Genomic DNA, 26,240 nt, shown 5'->3' on the forward strand with positions numbered 1-26,240 from the left:
TGAACAAAAACGCGATGTAACGCTGCACCGCCGATGCCATTCCTCCGCGTACACGTCGACGAACTGCATCTCCCGTTGCATTCCCTTGGTGGCCTGCTTGGAAACGTACTAGGCTAGCCTTAGCAACTTTTGAGTATTTTTCTCTCAATTGGTAGTCCCACGATATATCTACAGACGAAGCAGCGCCAGTCAGGGAAGATGGGCGCTGGAGCCAAGGCCGAGTTCAGTCCCTTGCGGTGTGGGCATTGCCGCATTGCATTCGTACGGCACAAAATGAAATAAGAAAAAAATTCGATTGAGCACAAAATGTAAGTGTAAAAAGACACTCCGCGAGGTAAGTCTGCGCAGACAGCTTGAAGGTGTAACGACTTCTAAAACACGAAACAAATGTTTTAGCAAAAAAAGGAAACAGTAACGTCATATGCCTCAGCTACCAGAAATCTTCACACTGAGCTACCTCTTACACATTTCCCAAGCAGGCACAATATCGAGGATGTCCTCGGTTAAACGTTTACTGCTGTTAAAGGAGGACTTGCCTGTACTCATTAGAATAAAACAGAGCGTGATTTGAGCCCCTTACAAATCAGGTGAAGCGAAAAACCTCGTATGAAGCAGCTAGTCATGAAATAGATCTAAAGATATGAACTGCGTGACAGCTGGTGCGACGATTTAAATGGCTGCATAAAACCGACAAATTCAGTGCTTCCAAGCCTCGGCATCTTTACCACGCGACACGATGCACTCGTACAGTCGTGCACCCGGTAGTAAGAGCAACCCGGTAAAGAAGCGGCAAATTGTAGATGCGGCAAGCGGCCGGCATTCAGAAGATAAGCGAAATGCCTCTAACCCGTGTGCCGCACTGAGGGTAGACCGAATCAAAACACGGACAGGCCGTGATGAACTTCATCGTATTCCCGTGCGAACATGATCGAGTGCAACAAACACCGATATGGCAAAAGAAAGCGTGATAAGAAGAAATTTCCCACCGAACAGCCCCGGCGATTCGTTGCGGCCGTTGCCACCGCTCGTGACGCCTCGCGAGAATGATCATAATCGTGTCGCCGGCAAGCTCTTGGACGAATTTGAGCATTCAACTGCACAACAATCGTTCTTCGACATGCCTCCAATCTTTGGCACTACACACATGCGAATGGTTGTTGCATATTTGGCTCCGAAAATGTAATTCATACCGAGAAGCGCGAGAGACTATGCGAGAATCTATGCAGAAAACCACGGTAGGATGGCTGCCTCCTTTCCCGGTGCTCTTAGCAAGGCAGCCATCAGCGCCACGTCCTTCGGTCCGCGCTACGCGTATAAGCCCTTTTCATGCTTACAAAGAGACTTCCCAGAAGACTTCCGGTTAAGCCCTCCGAAACAACGCGTTACAATAGCCTATAAATTTATAGAACCCTTCAGCTGGCACCAGTTTTGCTGTAGATTTGAATTGTTCGATAAGTTACTTTTAATAAGTGCAACAACAAAGAAAAAAAACCCTATACAAGAGCTCGACGCATGGCGCACGTTTTTATATCTGAACACCTCAAGAATATCTGCCTACAGTATACTATGCGATAAAGTACTTCGTTTTTCCTTTGCTAACCAGAATGCCACAAACGCGTGACCGGAATATTTCTGAGGTCATGAGTGCACTGCTGGCACACCATAAAAAGAGCGAGTGAAAAGAACCTTATGTCAAGTGAGCATATGTGACGTGAAGGGCACTAGTTCTTCTGGTACCTCCGCAGTTAGTCTACCTGCAGGTGCCACTTCTTTATTAGCACTTACTTAATATGCGCAAAGAGCGCAATGGAAGAAGTTCTTTTGTATTAGATTGTGACGATAGCGTACTTCTTCTATCAAGGCATCTATATTACGCAAGCATCAAACTTAAAAACCTCTGATTTTTAAGCAAATTACTTCATCATTCTTTTTATGCAGCGCATATTGCATTTGTAATGCATTTGTGATGCACGCAATGCATTTTTTTTGCGTGCGGTAGGCCATGGTGGCGCAGTGGCCCTAGCACTCTGCTGTCGGGAAGATGTAGCAGGTTAGAGTTTCACCAACAACGACCAGCGTTCGGGTGGCTGCTAAACGCAAGGGGACGACCTCCCATCGCAATGAAGGGACAGCTAGGGGAGCCGAAGCGGGCACAAGTAAGAGCGCTCCTGAATACCATCCCACATTCTCCGCCACGTTAGTTCTAACTGGCTAAGAGGAGACATCACGCAGAAATTCCTCTGGTAGTTGTCTAAGCATGCGTAAGCATTGTGCCACTTGCTCACCTCCACGCAGCCCGGTGTCGTTATCAACGTTATGGAACTTCATCCGACCAGTATAAATCCTTATCAACCCTCATCGGTCGTTCGCTTACCATGCTTAATAGCGAAGATGATAAGGCAGGTTTAATTAAGGCACTCGAGCCATCGACCTTTGGTGGGAGTCGACCCCACGACCTTTGGTGTTACTTGAGGTGAATTAGGGTTAACTTAGCGAACCTGCTGCAGGACCACCACTACATTGGCTGAAGGGGGTATGTAATGCTCTATTGATGGTTAGGATGCTTGTTTTGAGTTTGTTCTTTATTGAAACGTATGCTGTTCTATGTGTTATATGGGTGATTTCGACCAATGTATGCATTGTTCGCTTCGCTTCGCAAAGCGTTTGCAGCCTCTGCCTTACGTGAGTATTAGCCATTGCGAGAAAGAGAGTGAGATAGAGAGAAATAGAAGACAGAAAAGGCAGGGAGGTTAACCAGACGCTCGTCCGGTTTGCTACCCTGCACTGGGTGAAGGGGGTATGGGGATGAGGAAAGCGAGGATAAGCCATTGCATCTTTTTGTTTGCTTACGGGGTTATGAACCATTCCTTAAGGGGGTACAAGCCATTCACTGTCTTACGTGACGTACAAGTTTCTCGTTGGGTAGGCATAGAAATGCTTACGCATTTAAAACCTTATTTGTAACAACAACATGAGACAAAGTAGACCACTCAGTGTTAAATGTAATTTATTAAGCAAATGCGAAATCGTCACACATGGAAGCTACGCTGATTCCGCATCTGCTCCAGCAAACCAATAACTTTGTCAAACTCCGCCGGAATACTTGGCGCAGTAATACACTTGCACAAGCCCCACCCCCTTATAGCTTTGCCTTCATTAACACAGAAACTTATCCCAAAGTATAGCCCTATGACGCACTCTACAAGCTGCAGTGTGTACTAAAGAGCTATTTACACGGGGTCCTTACACAAGGACTCCGGGGAGGAGTTATTCTAGCGTCGTATCCGGCATGCCGCCTTGTTAGCAGCGAGGCAGCACCGGTGCGATGACGCCTTACTGACGGGCTGGCAACTAATCCCTCCACTGCCGTGAGCCCCTTTACGTCTCGAACAAACAGACCCCAGATTTCACGGGAAGCTTTACGTGGTCTCGCTGCCTAACGTAGACGTGACACTATTGCGATATGGTGTACTCTTCCTTCAGTGGAGAAGTGGATGTCTCTCTTAACTTAAATCCACCTCTTAAAGTGGCATGAAAAACAACAATATTAACCCAGATTGGCAGATTACGCTCTCTTCACTACAGATAGGCCTGCCTATACCGTAAGTGCAGGCATAAAGTGCCAGAAAAGAAAGCGCAAACGAAAAAAAAAAAAAGCGTGTAGTCACGCTACGGTGAATTTTCAGTTCCCGGTCCCGTGGCGTGAAAGATTTTGGTGGCGTCAGCTCTGTGGCAGATAATAAACATGGCTTGTTTAGACAAAGTTCTACGCGTGTGGTTAATGTTACGGCGCAAAATTTGGTCCGTTGCTTTGGGAGAAGTGTAACAGCCACAGAGATAAAAATTGCGCTGAAAATAGGGAGACTCGTACGGGGTGATACCCACGCGAAGTTAAAGGTGTGTCAGTGTGAAGCACGAAATTTGCTAAAAATGTCTTAATCAAATGCCTGTAAGCGTTATCTGCGGGCAACGTTGCAATCGGGAAAACCATACGCGAGCAAAATTTTAAAGTGTGTGCTTTAGTTACAGGCAGCTGAAATTCCTGATGCAGTTCCTGAATTTCACAATGTTCGATGCCAGATGAAAGATGTTTATGCACATCTATATACTACTGCCTACGTGATTTACACGCTGGTTGAACCGCCGTACTTGCATTTCCTGCAGACGCTCACGCCAAAATTCCGTTCTAGTAATCTTGCAGAAAACTGCATGGTCTACCACGGACTACCGCGCAGATGGCCTTAACCTATCATCCAAAAGCTAAAGCTCTCTAATACATTGCGACTACGACAACGTAGTCCCTTAGGACCAGTTAAAGTTTCTTGTCTGTCTGTCTGTGTGTCTGTCTGTCTGTCTGTCTCTAATACATTGGTCGACAACTCTGCGCGTCTATGCATGCAGCAGCAAATATCCGAACGTGGCAACTTAGGCAGAGCTGTGCTTGAGAAGCGCCGAAAATTCAAAAGCGATAAACGGCCGTTCTTTTGCGCTGAAGAAAGCGCAAACAAAAAAACGTACACGCGCGAAAAAAATATTACTCGACCTTTGGCGAGCTATATCTGCGGCTCGCGCAAGCACGGTTATTACACTAGGAAACCGAACGACAAAAAATAAAAATAAAATAAAATAAAAACGGCGAATTCCGTGGGGCGTCTCGGATTTCTTCACGAAGCAGCTCGCGTTGCATATTTCGACACGCGTTCGCTTTCTTCATTCATCACGCCTCGAATTAATGAACCTCTCTCGACGGATGTCATAGATACACATGCGTACGCCTGGGTGTTGTTAAAATTCCCTCGCGCTTCCCGGCAAGGCTCCGCAGTAGCTACACGCTATGAACGTGTTCGACTTTCTTGACCGTGGGTATAGTGGAAGAGAGAGAGAAAGAGAGAGAGAGAGAGATAAAGAACGAGAAACGAAGAGCAAAGGAAGAAAAAAAGAAGGTCCAGGAATAAGAATGAAGGCGTTTCTCTCTTTCTGTTTTATTTCTTACTTCTTTCGGGATTGCAACCCCTCGCGACGTGAATGGGGCTATAAGAGTGATTTACGATGTCTCGCGCTGCCGCGCTGCCGGCGGGCCCTACGTCATTACTGCGAGAAAATAAAGTAGATGCGTAAATCGCGCGGATTCTCGAGACAGCCGCGGCGCCGCTCACTCGCACGCACACACACATGCGCACACAATGTGTTGAGACATTTCTGGACGCACCTTCGCGCGGAACACGTGCCGGCACATCAGACAAAATCGCAGCCATTGTCATTGGGCCTGGCCAGAACGGTGGCACTGCTGGAATGACTCCCTTTGGACTTCGGCTCAGTGAAAGAATTGAGAGAGAGAGAGAGAGAGAGAGAGAGAGAGAGAGAGAGAGAGAGAGAGAGAAGGTTGTCAGAAGTAACAGGAAGATGAATTTGGTTTAGGAGCTACTGCAGGCCTCCTGCTTTCTTTCTTTTCTTCTTTCTTTCTTGAGTGGACCGCACGTACCTGGAGCACGTAAGCGACATAATTTACGTAGCTACGCATTCTGGGCGTTATAGCTGCTTCCGTCTTAACGATGTCTTATTGAGATTTACGTTCCAATGCCGGCGGTTTTGGGTATTAAGGAACGCCGTAGTGGGAGACCTTGTCCACCTCGTGTCTTTTGACGCGAACCAGTAACCACGGTGCATGATCGGCCATGCTTTCCGCGCGCCGCAGGAATCGCAGCCGTCGCGGTCGGTAATCGAAGCCGCTACCTGGTGCTCAGCTGCCAGACGCAACGCGTTCTGAAATAAAATTACACCCGTTAGGTCGTATCTTGCCACACAACAATAATCGTCAACTGTCTCGTCCGCATTTCGTTTCTTTAACGCGACCAGCCCGGTACTTCCAAGGCACGAGCGACATACACGTTGTCAGCATGACAGAGCATTCTCGACAAGAAAGTAGCCAGCGCAGCGTTTTCAAGAAAGGAAACGCAAGCAAGACAGATGACGATTGTTGTTGTGCGGCAAGATACGGCCCAAAGGTTGTACATTTGTTTCAGAGTGTAGGTATTGAAACACAGCGGTGGGCGCTAGAGCCTTAAGTAAAGTGTTTTAAGTAAGTTTACGGCGTCATTGTCAGTAAAAGTTGAAAAAAAAAATTGAATCAACTTAGGTGGCTCAGATCAGCTGGCGAACGTTTCGATAGGTGAACCGGTCTTTTTCAAGGCCGCCGCATCATCCCGAACATACTAGTTTTATAGTGTAGGCATGAGATTTCTTTCATAGATCGCCGGCACTATCAACAACAACAACAACCTGACGTCAACATTCTAACACTATTAAACTAACACGCCTGGCATCATACGGCTTCCTTGAAGAAGACAGGTCCATCAGTCGAAACGCTGGCCAGCCGATCTGAGGCACTTAACGTGATTCAGTTTTCTCCGACTTCCTCTGACAATGACGGAGTAAACAGTAATCCCACTCACCGCGGTTTCAGCGCAATGTTTTAGTCACTGGGACGATAGTTCTCAGTGTCAGTCAACGGATATGCTATTGTGTCGAAATTTGTACGGTAGCAGTCAAGTGTAGTACGGCAGACGCTTGGAACGACGAAGACTCCGAGCGCATTTGAGCGAGTTAAAGGTCCGTTAGAACTGCCACTTCATAAACATCTATATAAGGGTTAGCTTCTCGTAAAGCGGGAATGATTAGAATTTGTTATTAAAGGGCAGAATAAACACAACGGACAGCACGTCCATTGTGTTAGCACTTGACACGTTGACCTAAGTCTTAGCAGCTAAACTGTGCTTTTAGATCAGCAATACATCGCCTTGGTGGTCGTCCTTTGAGAGAAGTAAACTTGATTGGGCTGAGTAGTAACGAGTTACTACAACAATCGGCTCTATAAGTGACAACGATTTTCTTTAGAGAAAGTGAAGTTGTATGTATGCTTCAACACTTAGCACATTCATATGTGCTTTCTTATGCATTTTGTTTTAGTTCATTGACCTGATTGATTGACTTTTGATTAGTTGCAGAAACTGGCCAACGTGCTTTTCCGTCGCTCTATATTTTTCCAGACTGTTTACGCAAGGTTGCGAAATGCGCTTTGTTGGCAGAACGTCTTTCCATTTCTTTTCTCATATTACTTCATGTTGTCATCGTTTCAAGATTAAAACAATTTATTGTTTGAGGAGAAATAGGCAACACTACAGTCGCCAACATTTTCTATTTTGTCTTCATAAATCACACGCTGACCAGAGAGCAAGTAGATTAATAAATTTTAGGTAGCCCATTAGATGCAAGCCACCGACGTTGTTTTAACGTTTGTCAATGGTTCAGAAACACTTGCCGACAGCTTTCAGCGATGCCATCGACATTGTCCTCCGCAACTGGTTCCAAGTGGCGTAACGCATACGTGGCAGCATCGCCTCTCGAAGCCTAGCGCAGGTTACGATGAAATGCTTGTCGCAAAAATGCCAAATAATTTTTATGAAATTTTTTTAAAGAAGGAATCTATGGTGTGGACCGTAAATCCATTGGTTGTAGTCTGGCGTTCAAGATGACAAAGAAGTGACGAATGCAGTGAGGAGAACACTGAAGACAAAAAAAGGAAAAAAAAAAGACAGCTAGAACTGTTTATGCCTGATCGTAATTTTACGACGAAGTGAATAATACACTCTACGTGCCTAAGCCCCGAATGTTTAAGAGTTTTCTGTATTTAATTAGTGTTCATTCTTTCGCCCTCTGGCCTCTTTGTAGCCAATTCCAATATAAAAGGAACCCTAACTGGAGATCTATCGGGGAGAGCAGAGTGGGGGACAACAAAAGTGAAACGTAGTCGAGAATGGTAGACGACTGGGTGATGGGGTCAGATTGGAAAACTTGGAGCTTTCTGATGGACAGTCGGCTGGCGCAAAACAGCTCTCATTAGAGATAGTCACAAGAGGCGCTAGTCCTACAATGAACATAAAATACATGATGATGATCATAATTATGATGATGATGATGATGTGTAAAATAATACAAGTGGCGAACGCTGCCTAATGGCACCAATAGCTCTTTAAAAAGAACTACACGCTGAAATTTACCAACGCACGAATTTTTCTATGTGAAATATAGACTAAGACCAAGTCATGCATCACAAGAATGGCTGCCACGTTTTGAGGACGGAGGTCTTCGGGACCGCCGTCGACTTTGGCTTAGAGATAACCCGCATGTACGCTTTAAAACTAAATGTTTGTTCCCTCTTTCACACGTAGTGGTAGTCGTCGAAAGACTGTCGGAAGAATGCTAGTCACAAGAATGCATCTCGTGTTCTATGGAATGCGCAATGCGAAAACACCACCGGAAGGGACAAGATAGCGACAAAAAAAAAAAAAAAAAAAAACCAAGAGGAACTGCAGCCCATGGCAACTATATTAATATGTATTTCTTGTTAGCCCTGCTCTCCTCCGAACCCCCCCGTTCAGTGTTACACTTCTGCTACCAGCTACGTGTCCATCTTTAGTGTACACAGATATGAAGCCGAATTCAGTATATAAAGAAGGAAGCTCAATGAAAATAAAAATACTAATCGGTTGCGATTTTGTGCAACGAGCCACCAAGTGACACCCATAAATAGGCAACTGTTACGGGTAACCAGGGTCGTACTTTTTAGTACAGTATCAGTGAAAGAAAGTGCTCACAGAAGACTGCGAACAACATGCTCTTGCACTGGTAGCCCTTCTTTTTCCTTTTCATGTACTTTGACTCGTGCTGACTGGTTTGGCCCAGGCAAATGACACAGGACGACGATGCGAATCTAGCTGGAAATTCTACACGAGCTATCGCTGGGAGCAAAACTGAATAGTCGGAGTATGGTCAATGCGCGTGCGTACGAGTACGCGCTGTGCAAAGACCGTATAAATTCAAATAATTAATCGTTATTACGACCAAACCTAACAGCCAACGCCGTACGTGTTAGACTTTTGCAGTCCTACTGGTCTGCCTAACAATAACGTTATGACGTTCCAAGTTGAAAAGAATGTCCATTCCATTCAACGTACTAAGCAATCTCGTTCGTGCACGTTTATTCCATTGAGTCTACAGATGTTCGTGGATTTTAAAGCGGTCCAGAAGAACTCGAAAGATAAAATAAGTCGGCAATATTTGGTTTACTCCTACCAATACGCAGTCAGCCACAAATTCCATCTTGCTCTTGCCTATGGCAATGTCGACATAATAATCAAGGAATGTATCTTCTTTCACAGTAAATAACAAAGCCAAATTACACGTGTTAATAATCTCATTAAGCATGAATTTGTTTCACGTTGTTTGGCATGTGTCAAAACAACATAAATTGTCGTGCTATAATAGTTACCTAGTGTCTATAGCGATACGTTGGTTCTAAAAACCCGTTCGTTCAGTTTCATGTAGGATGTGGCAGAACTAGTATATATGCATGGGGTATGTCCGCTCACGGTGACAGGAAGGCGTATTCTTGCATTTACCCACCACCAAGCAGATACTCCGTTTGCATTAGTGAACACTCCTTTGCGCCCATGCGTCCACTGAGCCTCTGTCTTTCTTATGAGACGTCTACGCAATAAAGCCGGCGAACTGCATCCCAGCTTCGTTATGCAGTGGTTACCGGTACACTGCTGACTACAAGGCAACGTCCAGGCTGACCTTGCTGCCAAAGCTGGATACGACTGTTCGAGAGAAATGGTCCAGATACATTTCTAGAGAAAATACAGCGCGACACTGGTACCTGCAGCCGCTTGGCGTTCCCAGCGATTCCTCCACACAGATGAATGTCATGACTACGGATCCCTGCGCAAAACTGAACCATCGTGTGACTTTTACGTGTCGCGAGGCCTCAATACACAAGACCAAACATGCATACACCGCATCAGACTCAACGCGGCCTACACGGACCACTTCAAGTGAAAGATTAAATTGAAGGGCTCGCCAACATTGCTTTGAATGTTGCGCCCCCCCCCCCCCCCCCCGAAGACCTGCAACATGTTCTGTGCGACTGCTGCTGCTACGCATCAGAGAGTCAGCCCTTGAAGGTGGCACGACACCTGCAACGGGACTCGAGCTTGCAACTGCGGCCCATTCTCGGCCCACGGCAAAGTAGCACTTGCGCGTTCCACGCTTCGAAAGTGCCGCTGGAGCTCTTGCGGGCCACGAGCCTCAACGAAACTTTCCAAATATCTCTATAATGTATAGGCGTGTGTGTGTGTGTTACTGTATGCGACGTTAAGTGCTTATCACTGTATATATCATAATCATCACCCAGTACCTGGAGTAGCACGACAGCCGAACAGCAAAGCTAACATCTCCGGCATATCAATAAATCTTTGATCTCTCTCTCTCTCCGCCTTTCTTCGTACCTATCTTTATGTCCAGTCTATTGCTTCTCCATATGTAGGGTAGTGAACCGCACACAGCCATGGTTACAAACCACCTAACCTTTCATTCTTTCTTCCTCTCGATGGATATATGTATGCCGAAAATCCTGCGCCTTTCGTGCCTGGTTGAAGGTGGTGAGTCCAAAGTTAGATACGAAAATTTCTACATATATGCTGCTTTTGCAAATCAAACTCAGTCTTTCCATCGGCTGCCATAACAATTTCTATTCTATTTTTTTATTATTATTTCCAGCCTTGTTTTGTTACTATTGATGTAACCACTCCTGCTTGGGCCCGAATAGAGCCTGCAGTATTTGTAAATAAATAAATAAAAAATAGCAGTGTAGTCCAACTGGCGTTCAATTTTTAGAAACACAAAATTATAAGAAATTTTGTCGAGGGAAGTGTAGAAAAGCCTTAAGAGCGTTTTTCTGACACGCTGATTCGTTCACAGCAAGTGAGCGAAATAAAGATGCATTTTTGTGGAGACGTCGTGACGTTGATAACTAGAAAGCTTCTGGTGGATGGAAGAGTAGGTAAAAAAATATGCCTAAAATTTATGTCGAGAGGCTATTGCACCGAGATTGACCTTTTAAAATGTTTTCAAAAACTCACAATCCAGTACACATTAGAACCTTAGACAGAACGACAGCCTCATGGATCATCAAAAAGATCAAACGTAAAAGCCCCCCTAAAATCCCTTCGACGCCAACTGAAATTTAGACTTTTCAAAGATCTCGAGCAAGCCACTTGCTTGAGAAATCGAAAACTTTATTCTCCGAACAGAGCGGCTCTATCGTCAAGTACCAAAAAGCAAATGGCTCGTGTCATCGAATCGGGCTGGTCCTGTTTCTCTGCTAAACACTCGCGCGAAGCGGCGAGGCGTGAAAACGATCCCAAGTTAACATCCGTCCAATCTCACGCCCTAGTGCTGCCCGAGAAAGCCTCCATTCGATGAGCGTAAGCCGAGCAGCCGAGGCGCCACCGGCCGCCAGAAGACATTGCGACTCATTACGGTAAACCGCGTTCGCCCGAAACGAACGGCACCGAAAGCCGATCGTAAAAGAAACAAGCGAAACTCACCGCTTCTTGCCGGGCGCACTCACTCCGACGATGAGCGGGGAAGAAAACTTTTCGGGGACGCAGTGGGTGGCCATCCGTCGTCGACGAGACCCAGAAACGAACAAACTTGAGTCCGACTTTTAGTGCTTCCAGTTCCTTCTCGAAGCGTTACGAAACCGGTCACACCGATCGCAAACGGCCAGTAATCTTAGCGCTGCGCTGAAGTTCCTCGGGGCGCCGGTGACGCGCCCGAGCTGCAACAGAAAGAGGCACGACTTGGGAGGCGGCGCCAGGCGTGAGCCCGCGCCGGCTTCTCGGCGCGGACGCCGGCTCGGCCGGCAGCAGTGGCGGGCGGAGTACGACTGCTACTACAAGACGCCGCGCGATGCAGCCGCCGCTGCCGGCTGCCCCTGAACGATCCCAGGGGTGCTTTCCCGCCGAGCCCGGTGTGTGCGTCGAGTTGAAGTCTGGCCGGCGGCGCGCTAGGTGACGCCAGGTTCGACAGGGGAGAGCGCGGCGCGCGGGGGACACCTAGCGGAGGGCGAGGGAGGTGATTGCTCTGGAAAGGGGGAAGGCAGTACGAGAGGGAGAGGGACAAAGGCTTCGGGCGTGCGTGTCTTCTGCCGAAGTGGAGAGGGGTGGGTGAGCGTTTAAGAGGAAGGGAAAGAGTAAATACCGAAAAAAGGCCGAGAGGGGATACAAAAAGGGATCTCCGGGATGTTGCTGCTCCTTAGCCGGAGAGTTTAGGGGAGAGAAGTTGCGAGGCAGGAGCCGGCGTTGAAATAAAACGAGCAATAGGAGCGGGATCCCGACCAGGTAGGGAGCATCGGAAAAAGGGAAGGGAGAAAAAGGGAAATGTATCGGAAGGAAGCCGTCGTCGGAGCAGGGTGGATGGTGCGGGGAAAAAGCAAAATGCGAAATCCCGAGAAAAGAAACAGCAAAGAAAGGGGGAGACGGGATGAAATGATCGAAAAAGGAAATGGGAATACCAGGGAAGTGCAGTTAGGAGGGATAGGGGGGGGGGCAGCAAAGGAACGCAAAGAGTCGAAAGACGTTCGCGCGCGCGCTCGACCGCGCACACATCGGAGCTCCCGCACCTCACTGATGTGGAAGATGGGAAAGGAGGTTCGCGGAAAGGGCACGCTCCCTATTTTCATTCTCGCAGGCCCTCCTTCCTCCCTTTTTCACTTCGCGGTGAGGGACCAGTAGCGACGGAGGTTGGGAGAGCGATTGGTCGAAGGCGCTCGCTGCAAGGAGACGACAGGGAAAGGGAAGGCCTGGCGCAAGGAGCGGCGAGACCGGAGGTGCGGATACCTGGGGGAAAGAGAAGGCGCGCGCACTCTACCTGGACGCGAGAGAGATGTAGGAGTGGAGAGAGTGGAAAGCAAACAAGTAAAAATAAAAGAAAGAGGAGAGCCGTGCGCTCGCGCGCGCGCGCGATACAGGCGTAGTTCGAGGGAAAGAGGGAATAAGAGGGATGGAGTACTCTTGCTCCCGCGGTTTTCGGACGCTGAGGGGAGGGGTGAGGGGGGTTCTCGGCGCGCGAGGCTCGCCAAGCTCAGAGCACGAACCGTGCTGAGAGTTCAGGAGGCAACGAGGAAAATGTTTCGCTGCCCTTCCTTCCCCTTTCGGCTCCCTCGGTTTCCTTTCGAACTTGTTTCTGCTCATTGTTAGGTCCTTTTAATTTTCTTTACAACGTCGTAACTTCTTTCTGTTTGATGGCGTTCGTACCTTCTTCCCCCTTCTTGCCGGGAGACGTAAGAGGACAAAGAAGAACGTAAGAGAAAAAAAAATGTGTAACTGCAATGTAGAAGGGGAGAACGACGGCGATGTGCTTGCTTACGTTGCACCGTTCGCGACGGCAAGGTACAGTGCCGGGGTTTGGTTTTCTGTGGAGCGCCTCGCGAGCTCTTTCAGATCCCTTCTCGAAACCTCCGGGGTTGCCGCTGCCGCCCGCCGCTTCTTTAGCTTGAGATGGTGGCTGACGCTGGGACTTCCACACTTTTTTTAGTGTTGTTATTGAGTGGTTGCGTCAAGTACTGTCGCTTCCCTCTGCCTTCTCTGCCCCTTCGCTGCAAATCTCCTTCCCCTCACTCCTTCAACTCCTCCACCTCGCCTACCATTTCTTGTTATTTATCTTTCTGTCTTTCTTAACGTCGTGTTCGTACGAACTTGCACTCACGAGGATATACAACGCGTAGACGCCGGTACGCAGCCAGAAACAAAAGAGAGAAAGAGAGAGAAAAGCGAAATAAAGACGAAGTCACCAACCCTACGTGTAGTAGAGTGAGAACACAATGAGACGATAGGAAAGGTGCTCACCACAGTGAGGGATGGCGCAAAGAAATAAAGAAAAGTGAGGGTGAATGGTGGTTGAAAGAGAGGGGGATGTAGAAGAGACGCATGAGTGGAGAGAAAGCCGCGGAAAAGTAAGAGAAATTCGTCCGCAATAAAGGGCGACACGAGAAAGAATTGCACACACGGGAGCGCTTTAGCAGAGCGGCGGTGGCGGGAAGGTATTTCACGAGGTGAAGCGGAGCGCTGAATTTTTCTTCGCCAGCGCTCTTTAAACAACAATGCCGGGGGCGGCGACGAGCGCTCCAGGGGGCAGCACAGTCAGTTACCTCTCTCGTTTATTGCTTCATTGAGGCCTCGTCAATATTGCTAGCGCGCGGAGACTGGAGACGAAGATAGCGGTTTCGCGGTAGTCTCCTTTTTTTTTTCTTTTTTCACTTCCGTTCCGTCGTAACCGGAAGGAGTTATAATTACGACGCTCTTTTTGAAGAATAACAACAAGAACAAAAAAAAACAACAAGAGGAGCTGGGCGGTTGTGGAAGTAGTGAGAGAGGAAAATGGCAATTTTGGTTGGGTGACTGTCTTGTGACTATAAGATAACAGGGGTAGCCTGTCAAAAAAGCTTGCACTAAACCAAATTAACGTGCCCGTGTAGTTAGTTACTGGTGCAAAAGCAACATAACCGAGCGAAGTGGCTGCTTGGGCTAGTTGGTGATCGAGGGTCTAATGCGTTACGGTAACAAAAGGAACAAAAAGAAACAGGCATAGACGAGCGCGAGGAAGGTTTTGAAATTAGCAGCGCTTGTCCGTGCCTCCTTTTCTGTCCCCGTCGTTACCAAGCAATAGGTTGCACGACGAAACAGCAAGCGCCGACTCAAGCTGAATTTCATGATCCCAGGACACTAAATAAAACTAAATCATGTTTACGTCTAGTTGAAATACAACGAGGGAGCCATCAGAAAGGGCTGCATTAAACAGCACATTTACCGCAATTTTGAGGCGCGTAGACAGTGTCTTTTTTCCAATGACAGTTTTTCACCGGCAAGCCACTGTCAAAAAGTAATCTCGATGCAAGATGCTCCTTCATATACAATGTTGTCGCCGCGATTCTATAACGAAAGAACTTTGTGTAATTAGATTGCGTGCGCGAAGCGAACTGTAGCGCATAATTTGGGAGGTAGCATTTTCGCTCGAAAAATAGGCGCAACAAGAATGTAAGTAGGCCTCTATATAGTTAACTTGCTGAGGAATAGTAAAAAAAAAAACAATTCTAATGCAGGTCGACCCACACCTTCCTAGTAGATGTGTGGGTCGAATACAAAACTCTTTCGGTCGAAACTTTTTCGAATACGAATAGTAAGTATTCAATCGAATATTGAATAGCCAAGCGCATACGCATATATTTACAGCATCAGGAGGAGGAATAAAGCTTTATTTTCGAAACAGTATCACGGGGTAAGCCCCGGTTCTACTCTCGGTGGGAGGTCTCCTCATTCCAAGAGCCCTCTGGCCTTCGCTGCTTCCTAGGTCATCCATCCATCCATCCATCCATCCGTCCGTCCGTCCGTCCGTCCGTCCGTCCGTCCGTCCGTCCGTCCGTCCGTCCGTCCGTCCGTCCGTCCGTCCGTCCGTCCGTCCGTCCGTCCGTCCGTCCGTCCATCCATCCACCCATCCATCCATCCATCCATCCATCCATCCATCCATCCATCCATCCATCCATCCATCCATCCATCCATCCATCCATCCATCCATCCATCCATCCAGTTACCTGCCCATCGGCAGGTAGGGGGTTATCTCGCCGCTTCTCGCCGTCATAAGGCGTTGACCGTCAGAGTGGCCGCCGGGCTCGCGTGATGTACTCAAAAGCTAGCTGATTGTACATTCTAGAACGTGCGCGAGCCCTAACGATTACGCTGGAAGGTACGTGGAGTCATGTATAAATACCCGACACGTCTGGCCCATACATAGATCACACTTTGATGATCGACGGCTGCGCTCAGAGCTCTCTTTGTGCGTTGATCGTCATTTGTTTTCTGTTTTTTCTGGGCACAAGTTCGCTCAATAAAGGGTTAGAGTGGTGAGTGACATCACAGTTTTTGCACTGCCTTGTTCTTCAATATCACCACAATGAGACATTATGTCTGGGTGGACACCAGAGCGGCTGGATACAATCACTTAAGCGCTTGAAAGCTGGTTGAGTAGAAAAGCACAGCTGACTCTCTGAAGGGATGCCCCGTCTGTCAACTGCATGTAATGTATCTATATAAATGCTTTTCACAAAAACGAAAGAGATCACATTTTTGTGTTCTTTTTTCTGTTTCGGAAGAATTGCTGGTTGCAGAGAAGAATCAGCCCTCACGGCTTCCGCGATGGATTTTGTGCGTCTAATTAAGCTAAATTGTGTTAACTAAGCTTCCGGGCACTCTTCAGTAAGCGGAATAATCTTGATGAAAGACCAGTTCTCACTTGATTTCAGACCTTGCACACAAGGATTAACGAGTAGTGAGTAGACAGAGCAATAAATGTAGGACGCAAGAGTGAAATAAAACAAAAGCTTTCCACATTTAAACCAGTGAGCTCTAAATTGCAGAAAAAAAGGAACATATTCTTTAAATCCCTTAAAGCCCTCTTTCATGGTTTATTAAGCTTTTAGAAACGTTTTTTCTATCTCGTTGGCAGAATTGAGTTGACGTGGGTGTCCGCGATAGGGCGGATCCGGACTTGCACCTACAATTCTGGAGCCACCCATTTATTTCAAAAAAGAAACCTCTAGTTTAGATTCAAGGTTTTATTAGTGTAAGGCCGGAAACAGGTCTAAAAAACTCGCTGAGAGAAAAACAGAAAGAGGGAGGAAAAGTGCGGAGCTCAAACAGACGGATGCCAGCTTTGCTGCCCTACGCAGAGATGAAGCGGCACCCCCAGTGTTTCCTTATCTTTCTTTCTTTCTTTCTTTCCTTCTTTCTTTCTTTCTTTCTTTCTTTCTTTCTTTCTTTCTTTCTTTCTTTCCTTCTTTCTTTCTTTTCATCTTGTAACCGTCTAAGAAACACACTCACCGCAAAGCGTCGTAGGCTTCACGGTTCTTTATGGAACAAACCGCGGCTCTGTAGACTGTGGCTTGCCCCTGAGCTATTTGCTAATGTGGCGGTTCATGTTCTTTCAACACATTGCCGTGCGATCCCCCCGTTATCTCTACCGGTGCAATTCATGCCGCGAGCTGAATTCGTACGTAGTACGTATTTGCACGTGTACGCGTGAGGCCAAATCATTTGCGCGTTCAAAAGCGCCTGCAAACACTTGTCTGTCATATTTTTGCAAGTTTCGGGTGGGGTGAGAGATTTGGCGCAGAACAATAGTCACTTCGAAATAGCGCAATGCTTTGGTTAAAAGAAAGTTGTACCAGCTGCATGTCCAGGTAATAAAAGCGGACCTAAACGACGTCTGACGCTCCATCATAAAATCCTTAGCATATCTTACCAACATTGACTCTTGCTACGGGCCAGCTCAGACAGCATCCCGCTAGTAAAAGCGCTTGAAAGTCGTTGATGCTTAACCACTGACGAAGAGCACCTTGAATTTCTAGTGCTGAGAAAGTGCATTTCCCCCTCCTCTCCCCTCTTCACCCCCTCCCTCCTCTAGTAAACGAAGTGCGAACACAACTGAACATCACGAAACCTTCTATATTTTTGTCAGTGGTTAACCAGGCAAATCAGTTCTTGGGGAAGCTAGCAAAGTGCAGGAAGGTTCACGAAAGATAAAAATTGTCACCCACTCCTACGTAGCACGAAGCTGCAAAGAAAATCCCTGCGGGTTTTCCAGAGAGAAAACTTCGTAGCCGAGAAAGAAAAGATCCTCGCATTTGGGGAAATTGTTCCTCAACGGCGAAGCTTTCTTACTGATAAACCCGCACGGGATTCTTTTGTAGCTCCGTGCTACACAGGAGTGGAGAACATTTTTATTCTCTTTTTTGTACAATGAGGTGGTAGGAAGCGGCTAGCAGATAAAACGCATTTCTCTGAGCGCATGCCCCCACGCGCGCTGCTGTCTAACGCACGCCTACACATACACCCAGACTTTTACGCAACTGATTACAATTAATTAATCAATTGTAATCAATTATGCTTTTTGTTAATTTTGTAACTTAGCTATTCCCACGATTATGATTTAGTTTGCGCAGTAAGGCTGCCTGTAATGCCATTACTTTTTTTTTCAGTAACTATTACATCTAGATAACCAGTTACAATTTCTTTCAGCTTTGAGCACTTGATATCTGCGGTAACTATACACAGTGTCAAAAGGGATGAAAACGTGTAGTTGTAATGCCAGTCGGAGGTGGCGGCCGAAGGCGAACATGGCCACCCGCAAACTGGTTCTCATTCTTCGTCTTCCTTCACTTCACCTTAACCACACAGGCCCAGGCCACGAGCATTACATGCATGGGTTACCTCCTCCCCACAGTCGGCGTCTTGCGGCTACGCCTTGATGACCTGAACGTTGCAGTCTTTCCAATCTTCACACAGCTCTTGGAAGTGCGACCTGTCAAGTTTTCTCTTTTACCTCTCTCTCTCTCACCTGGAAGTGCTCCCCTTCATAGGGGGCGAGAGCTGCTGTTGAAGTCTTCACTTAGTGCAGCTGAGATAAGGACAAAATGTTTCGGTCCTCAAAGGCATCTGTTTCTGCACGTTTATATGTAAAGATATATGTATATTTATATATATATATATATATATATATATATATATATATATATATATATATACGTGTCTCATATACACCTGTTCTTCTGACTGTAACTCGAAAAGTGTTTTTAATGCTCACTAATACGAAGCGTTATAATAAACTACGTTACAAATTTGGTCACCTTTTCAAGGAACGTGAATGTTCTTCGTCGTTCGTTACAATTAGTCGTTTAAGTCTCAATGGTTAGCGATTCAATGGTGCTGGGACGACCTCCACAAGATGTTGGCCGATTTAGGTCGATTACGACCATTTTTCAGTCATTCTGACTGACCCTTTCGGAAGCGCCTTCCATTTGCCCCAGCAAAAATGAAGCGCTGCGCTTCATAGAGGACCCAGACCGCGAAAATTGCGGCATTGTGCAAACACAATTTTTTTTGGCGGTGGTGAGCTGGTGGTAACCAATAGCACGTTCAGCACGGCAATCGAGGCCGGAAATTGCTCCGCCTGAGCGTTTGTGTCACCTCCTTTCCATCAAACCAGTCTCTTGGGAACGCAAGAAGGTGTCCTTAAATTTTTTTCCGAGCTATATGCTGATGTTTCTGGGCACACAAGGGGTTGCAGGCACGCACGCGGAAGGTAATTTTTGCAGGTTTTCAAGCACAATGTCCTTTTCATATCGGTATTTTGGGCTAGACCACAGAAAGTGTTCAATGTCTCCTGTCTCTTCGCACGCGATACAGTTCGGAGGATCGATATGCCCCATCCTAAATAACCATGCTGGTGTATTAGATTTTATTTTGTGATGAAAGTGTTCGTACGTTACAACACAACCCTTCCCTCCAGCGCGCTTAACGAGCAAGATCTCAGTGTCGCTGCCAGCTGTCTTCGAAAGAAAACGAAGGAAGATGACGGAAGAAAAATTTTCAAAAGCAATTGGGGAAAATAAACAACGTGGGCAGGGCTGCAGAGCACGCATTGAAAGAGCCAGTCAAGCTCGTTTTATTTACTGTATTTGTGTAGTGTTAATAAACGCATGGTGCAAAACAACGTTAATGTCGCATCATTCACCGCACTACACCGGCATATCATCCTCAAACTAATGGGATTACAGAGCGTTTTAACCGCACTCTTGGCGACATGTTGGCCATGATTGTTTCATCTGACCACTCGAATTGGAATCGCATTCTGCCTTTCGTCACCTACGCTTACACTACTGCCACGCAAAGCACCACTGGGTTCTCCCCTTTTTTTTCTCCTTTAACATTGATGCACGATGGACACGATATGGACACGATATGCCCAGTGCCTTCAGTACAATGTAATCAATTACCTTTTAGTAGTTCCTCAGTTACTTTCCTGGGGCTGTAATTGGTAACCGTAGTCAGTTACACTTTTAACAGAAGTATTTGTAATTGTGGTTGGTAACCTCTTTTTTTCTGTAGCGCGCACATTTCTGGCACGGACATGCAGAAACTCTCACACACATGCACGTATGCACAAAAGGCTCCATTGGAAACAGTCGTGGTTTATCAGTTTGTGCTCCTTCGCTTACCTCGTTTTCGGGCTGGACCATCTGCTTGCCTAAGATGCTCTTACGTACTTACAACTTACTTATTGAATGAACTTTACCAAGAAAAAGAAATGTATCCCCAATTTCTCGCTTGCCAATAACATGAGACACCCAGGATCTCTGAAAACCTTCTTGACACAGAGAAGCCGACGTGTTTTAGGATCCACCGATTCTGAGTGTCTACAGCACCACGCAGGAAGGCTACACAGCGTTCACCGAACGAATGACCCAGCAACGTAAACTACCCGCAATCCACTTCGACGCCGTTATTCGGCGGGTAATACAAAAAGGAGCAGCGATTCGAGGAACGCAAGCAAAGTGGCCAAGCAAGTAAGCTGGAGCAAGAATAAGGGAATTCGACAGATAGCAGGAACACGCGACAAAGCTCATGCCTCAAGTATTGCGAAAAAAGAAAAGAAGGACAAATGTGCAACGAGGACGACTCGACGTGCGCGAGCTCGTTGAGCTGAGGCCACTGTAAGCACGTCCAATCCGCGAACGCTTTTTTACTCGGGGCGTATAGTGAGCCACTTTTTACGTTTTAAGGCGTTCTCAAAGCAAACGTGCACTCTCTCGCCCGGTCTGGTTTGTCCCCGGAGGCGTTTATTGAACGGCGCCTGCCTTCACAGGAAGCTTGCAACTGTGCTGCTTAGCTGCTCCCCCTTGTCGTTCGTCGGGCGTTCAGAAATTCCTTGGTGGAGCTCTTCTCGCGACGCCACACAAGCCTCGCCCCTTCCTTATTTTTTTTACAAAGTCTTTTATTATGTTATAGTTATGATAGTTAGGTTATGATGTATACAGATGGCGCAAACGGGCCACCGTGTAAAGACAAGTCTTGGAAAGCGCGGCTGACGTGCTGGTGTAAATATATTTATGGCTCTAGGCAATCTTTTGATGAAACATCGTGCGATTGCACGCGCGCGCGCGGATTGTTTTGCTCACGTAGAAGCATCTGCGATGTCGTGCTGGCGTATGCGTTCCTCAAGCAAACCTGAGCGAATCAGCGTGTGCGAGCGTGGATGCGTGTGCAATGTGTGTACCCGGGGCTGGCCTTTAAAGAGAAGCAGAGGCCGGTGTGTGTGCTTGTGGGCACTTGCATATGTATGTATGTATGTATGTATGTATGTATGTATGTATGTATGTATGTATGTATGTATGTATGTATGTATGCATGTATGTATGTATGTATGTATGTATGTATGTATGTATGTATGTATGTATGTATGTATGTATGTATGTATGTATGTATGTATGTATGTATGTATGTATGTATGTATGTGTGTATGCATGCATGCGTGTATGTATGTATGTATGTATGTATGTACGTATGTATACATGCATGCATGCCTGTATGTATGTACGTACGTACGTATGTATGTATGTATGTATGTATGTACGTATGTATGTATGTATGTATGTATGTATGTATGCATGCATGCATGTATGTATGTATGTATGTATGTATGTATGTATGTATGTATGTATGCATGTATGTATGTATGTATGTATGCATGCATGTATGTATGTATGTATGTATGTATGCATGTATGTAGGCATGAATGCATGCATGCATGCATGTATGTATGTATGTATGTATGTATGTATGTACGTACGTATGTATGTATGTATGTATGTATGTATGTATGTATGTATGTATGTATGTATGTATGTATGTATGTATGTATGTATGTATGTATGTATGCATGTATGTATGTATGCATGCATGCATGCATGCAGGCATGCCGGTGTCTCCACATGTTTATTGTCTGTTATTGTCTTATGGAGTAGGTTGCAATCGGTGTTTGCTGCGAGCCAAGCATCGTGGCATAGATTGATGCTGTGTAAATGCTGTCGTACAAAACAGGAACACAAGGAGAGCGAGGACAAAGAAAACGCCGTTTGTGTTGTCCTTCTTTTTGTACAGGTGTCCGTGCTTTGTACAGCGCCTTTCCGTGCGATACATATGTGTTAGATCTGCTATTCCGTGTATTATGCAAAAGCATGCTTGTAACGCGGCCACAGGATTGACGAGAGTCTCGGTAGCCCACGGACAAAACGCGAGCGCATTGCCTTGCTCGGTCACGGGACGAGTCGCACACACGCAATGTCTCGTAAACACCGATTTTGCGGCAAGCATGGCACAATATGACCGCAAGCTTAATGGTATGCAGCTGCACTTTTGCATAACCACAAGTAAGGTGCGCTCGCGTTAACTAATGGCACGTGTCGACGCAAAACCGGTCCACGATGAGAAGACGTGAGCGTTACATTCTATGCAGTCGTCCCTTTACAGGCACTTTATTCCCGGTCCGTAGGCGGCGTCTTTTTATGTTGGACACACTAACTTTTGAGGCCGGCAACGTGAAGCGATCCTCATTCTGATGTGCAAAACGCATCCTTACGACTTTTCAAAAGCTTTCAAGTGAGCTTAAGGGCCGAGTGTGATCGCAGTTGTAAAACTTTCTACGTAAAAACCACTAGATGGAGAAACTTCCGTGCCACCGCGAAATCTCCTCTAAACCTGTGTGTTCGTACACGATCGGTGTGCTGACTACGCGGTACAAGATTGCTCTCTAGAAACACCCGCTTCGGTTAGGTATTTACTTTTCACGAACACACACAAACACAAGAACGAGCGAATGTGTTCATTCATTTGCTGTTTACTGCGTTACTTCGTCTGAAAACGAACCACGGATCCCATCTGTCCGTGTTGCGTATCCATATACAGTGCTCAAGCGGAAAGCTTTTCCGCTGGGCGTTTCACTTCTCTGGGCCTCAGCGAGAAACGACCGGGGCTTGCGTTTCTCCAACTGAAGCTTCAATAGCGTCGCCCCCTTCCTCTGGTATTTTTATTTTTTTCGTGCTCGTTGCGGTCTCTGCAATCTCTTGCCGAAGGGATCATCTCGTGTCATGGCGGACCTTGGGCAGGAAACGCATCGGTTTGCTTGGCTTCTAATAGGGGGAGAGGTACCACACCGAAAACGGTCGTTACGCTCCGTTTGAAGGAGCTGTGAGTGGAAACGGAAAATGACAGATAAAATCGGAGCTCGCTCGCGGGAAGCGCTTGCAATGTAGGCCAGATCGAACGTTGTAAACGCGGTCCGTGTTCTTCCGACACGACGTTTATCTTGCGTTTTTGTACGCCCGCTTAACTCTTCTTTTCTTCATCGATTCTCGTGTTGTCGACATCTTGCGCGGCCCTTCTCCCGGATGACGGGACAAATTGTTCTCCGGAGAAAAGGACCGCGGATGACAGATGAATTGTTTTCAAATTGGGACTCGTTTGTACCATAGTTTCCCCCTGATAGCTAGGCTTCGTCTTTTTCGGTTTGCTTATTTTTGTTAGTCAGTCAAACTACGAGCAGCGTTTCAGGTTGTTTAGTAGTCTCGTTTAATATTGTCTTTTTCTTTTTCTAAGGCAATGCCTTTCAGAGAATTCGAACGGACCGAGCAACAGGAAAAGTTACAAACATTTCTTGTTGCGCGTAAGTTTTGAGGCCTGATTAGGCACAATTACCAAGGATACTATAAACTAATGAAATCCATCAAGCATGACAAAGAAGCAAAGCCTATCCGTAGACCAAGAGGCAACACTCTTGGTTATCAAGACCCGAATTTCGGCAAGCGCGCGAGCTTTAAATGTGACTGTGCGCTGCCACTGTGCGCTGCTTCCGAGAACCAAGACCCATCTCGGTTCTCGGAGGACTTACTGCGGCGCATTCCAACAGAATGCGCTATACCGCAAGCATTGGAGAGTGAGCTCAGCACTCGTCCTGTAGAGTAAGTCGCAATTGCAGACTCATGATTTCATCTCGTTGCTCAGTACTGCCGGAGTCATTAGATGCTCAACGTATTATCCTAACGTGTCGTAGAGCGCTTCTTTTTCTTTGTTTGGACAGGTACACACCAGAGATGCCTGGCTACCTACTGGGAACGTGGACGATTGTCAACGTCTGTACCAGGATCCATCTGAACCTCGTCTGCACCGTGTTGTATTGCGAGTAACGATAGCATGTTTGCCGTGCTCTATAATAATAATGAGCTTGACTTAAGTAGGTGGCAAGGATGCAACTATCCCATTATAAGGAACGAAGGCCTGCAGTGCCAGCGCGATATCATGGAAGCATGTGCAAATGAGCGTGCTGCGCAGTCAAGTGAACGAAGTCTGGCGGAGCCACATACCACGGATTATCCTCATTGCGGTACACATAAAACTAAGTGCGTCAAGAGGGAGAGGCAGTGTCCTCTCAGAGATAGGGCCGAAAGGCACCTTAAGAAAAACGGAATTAGCAGCTGAAAGGAAACGTCGCACCGAGCAGAAAATACTTCAATGTGCAGCCGAGCGCGGCGTCAAGCATTAGCAGATATCTCAAGCGGAACGCGAAGCTAGGCGTCATACCACGTCGGCGGTGCACCAAGAACAATGAGAATCGATGCTTGAAGATAAGCGCGGAGGTTACGTCACGCCATCGCATCGACATCTCACAACTTCATCATGCCGCGTGACACACACACAAACAAACAAACACACATGCACTTGCTCACACACGCACGCACACACACTTCTTAGAGTGCTTCGGCATATTTTTAAACTCTGGCTAAAGTTAACTGAAACACCCTGTATATATATCTATCTTCAATGTCCCTTATCATAAGAAGCCAACAAACACTGACACCGAGGACAACATAGGGGAAATTACTTGTGCTTAATAAATGAAATAAAGAAACAATAAATTAATGGAAATTAAAGTGGATGGCAAAACAACTTACCGCAGTTGGGAATCGAACCCACAACCTTCGCATTTCGCATGCAATGCTCTACAAATTGAGCTATCGCGGCACCGTTTCCCCATGCACTTTCTTGGGTATTTATGTGCCCTAGTAAAACCTTGGGAGTGTTAGCCAGCGCCACCATTCACAGACCTTGGTGGCGGACGTGGAACGTCCTTTGTGCCGCAGGCGTCACAAGAACGCGATCTTTTTTGGGTGAAGGTAACTGGTCAATAAACCCACACATGCTCCCTGAAGGCATCAATGTTGAAAAAAGGACGTTCCACGTCAGCCGCCAAGGTCTGTGAGGGGTGACGCTGGCTAACACTCCCAGGGTTCTACTAGGATACATAAATACTCAAGAAAGTGGATGGGGAAACAGTGCCGTGGTAGCGCCATTGGTAGAGCATCGAACGCGATATGCGAATGTCGTGGGTTCGGTTCCCACCTGCGGCAAGTTGTTTGTCCATCCACTTTAATTTCCATTAATTTATCGTTTCTTTGTTTCATTTATCAAGCACAAGTAATTTCCCCTATGTTGTCCTTGATGGCAGTGTTTGTTTGCTTCTTATGATATGAGTAATAAAAATCGGGCCCTTCGGTTAACCCCCTTTCCTCTCGTTCAATGTGCCTTGACCAACAAAGCCATGCCTGTAAAGCGTGCTTCATTTCTGGCAGTTGTACGTTAGGAGAAGCTTTTAGAAGGTCAGGATGAGCACCTAAGCAGACAATGCGTGCGCCACGGAGCCCTGGTGCTCGGCTTGGCTCGCATAGCCGCACCTGGAACCCCACACAGACCAATTGGAGCACGTGGTAGTCGGAGCTTCTCGCACGGGGAGAGGGCTTGTGTGACACACCGCGGAGGCCGGGGTAACGACGCTATGCGGCCGCGTGGCCTCCCTGATGACGGAGGTCATGCCGATGAGCCGTGCGTTAGGTCATATGTCGTTTCTAGCGAACGGTAACGGCGGTGTTTTTTTTTTCTTAGTTTCAGTTTTGCTTGGGACATCGCCTGCTCAACTTTCGTGAACATCGCGTAAGTTACAGTCGAAGCGTAGTTTATGTTTTGCCAGATTGTTCAGTAGCGATCTGCGGTGGTATTAAAACCTGCTTTAAAAAACCCCAGGCAATAGGATGCGCTGATGTTTTGCCGGAACCCACTCGCATGAATACGTAAATGTTTTGGTGTGTTCGCATTGGCACAGGCAATTTTGCACTTATCGCGAAATCAGAGTGGTGGCGACCTGGTGGCGACGTGGTCACGCATTGATCACCAAAGTTTGAAAAAGAACATAGAAATAGGATAAGTTGTGCTGATGACTCTCCTTTTGGAAGAAAGGAACAAAACTAGAACGCGTTGCACCATCTACACCTGTATGCCTGCACAAGGCAACGAAGTTGAATTATCGCAACCATCAATATTCTCATGCGGCTTCTCAAGCTCAATGATACGCAAGAAGTCCTGGGCTGCGGGGATCGCAGTGCAAAGCAAGCGCGCGCG

General features: G+C 46.8%; 1 protein-coding gene across 1 annotated transcript in view; it reads right to left on the minus strand.

The window, feature by feature from the left end:
• Window positions 1-11,873, minus strand: part of LOC129384038 (uncharacterized) — a 178,545-nt gene extending 166,672 nt beyond the window's left edge. Inside the window, exon 1 of the mRNA XM_055069107.1 lies at window positions 11,448-11,873. Within this exon, the coding sequence (XP_054925082.1) occupies window positions 11,448-11,521 (74 nt within the window). The 5' untranslated portion in view covers window positions 11,522-11,873. The remainder of the gene's footprint in view (window positions 1-11,447) is intronic.
• Between the last annotated feature and the right edge of the window lie 14,367 nt (window positions 11,874-26,240).

This window comes from Dermacentor andersoni, chromosome 9 (genome assembly GCF_023375885.2).
Source record: "Dermacentor andersoni chromosome 9, qqDerAnde1_hic_scaffold, whole genome shotgun sequence".
In the NCBI taxonomy this organism is placed as follows: domain Eukaryota; kingdom Metazoa; phylum Arthropoda; class Arachnida; order Ixodida; family Ixodidae; genus Dermacentor; species Dermacentor andersoni.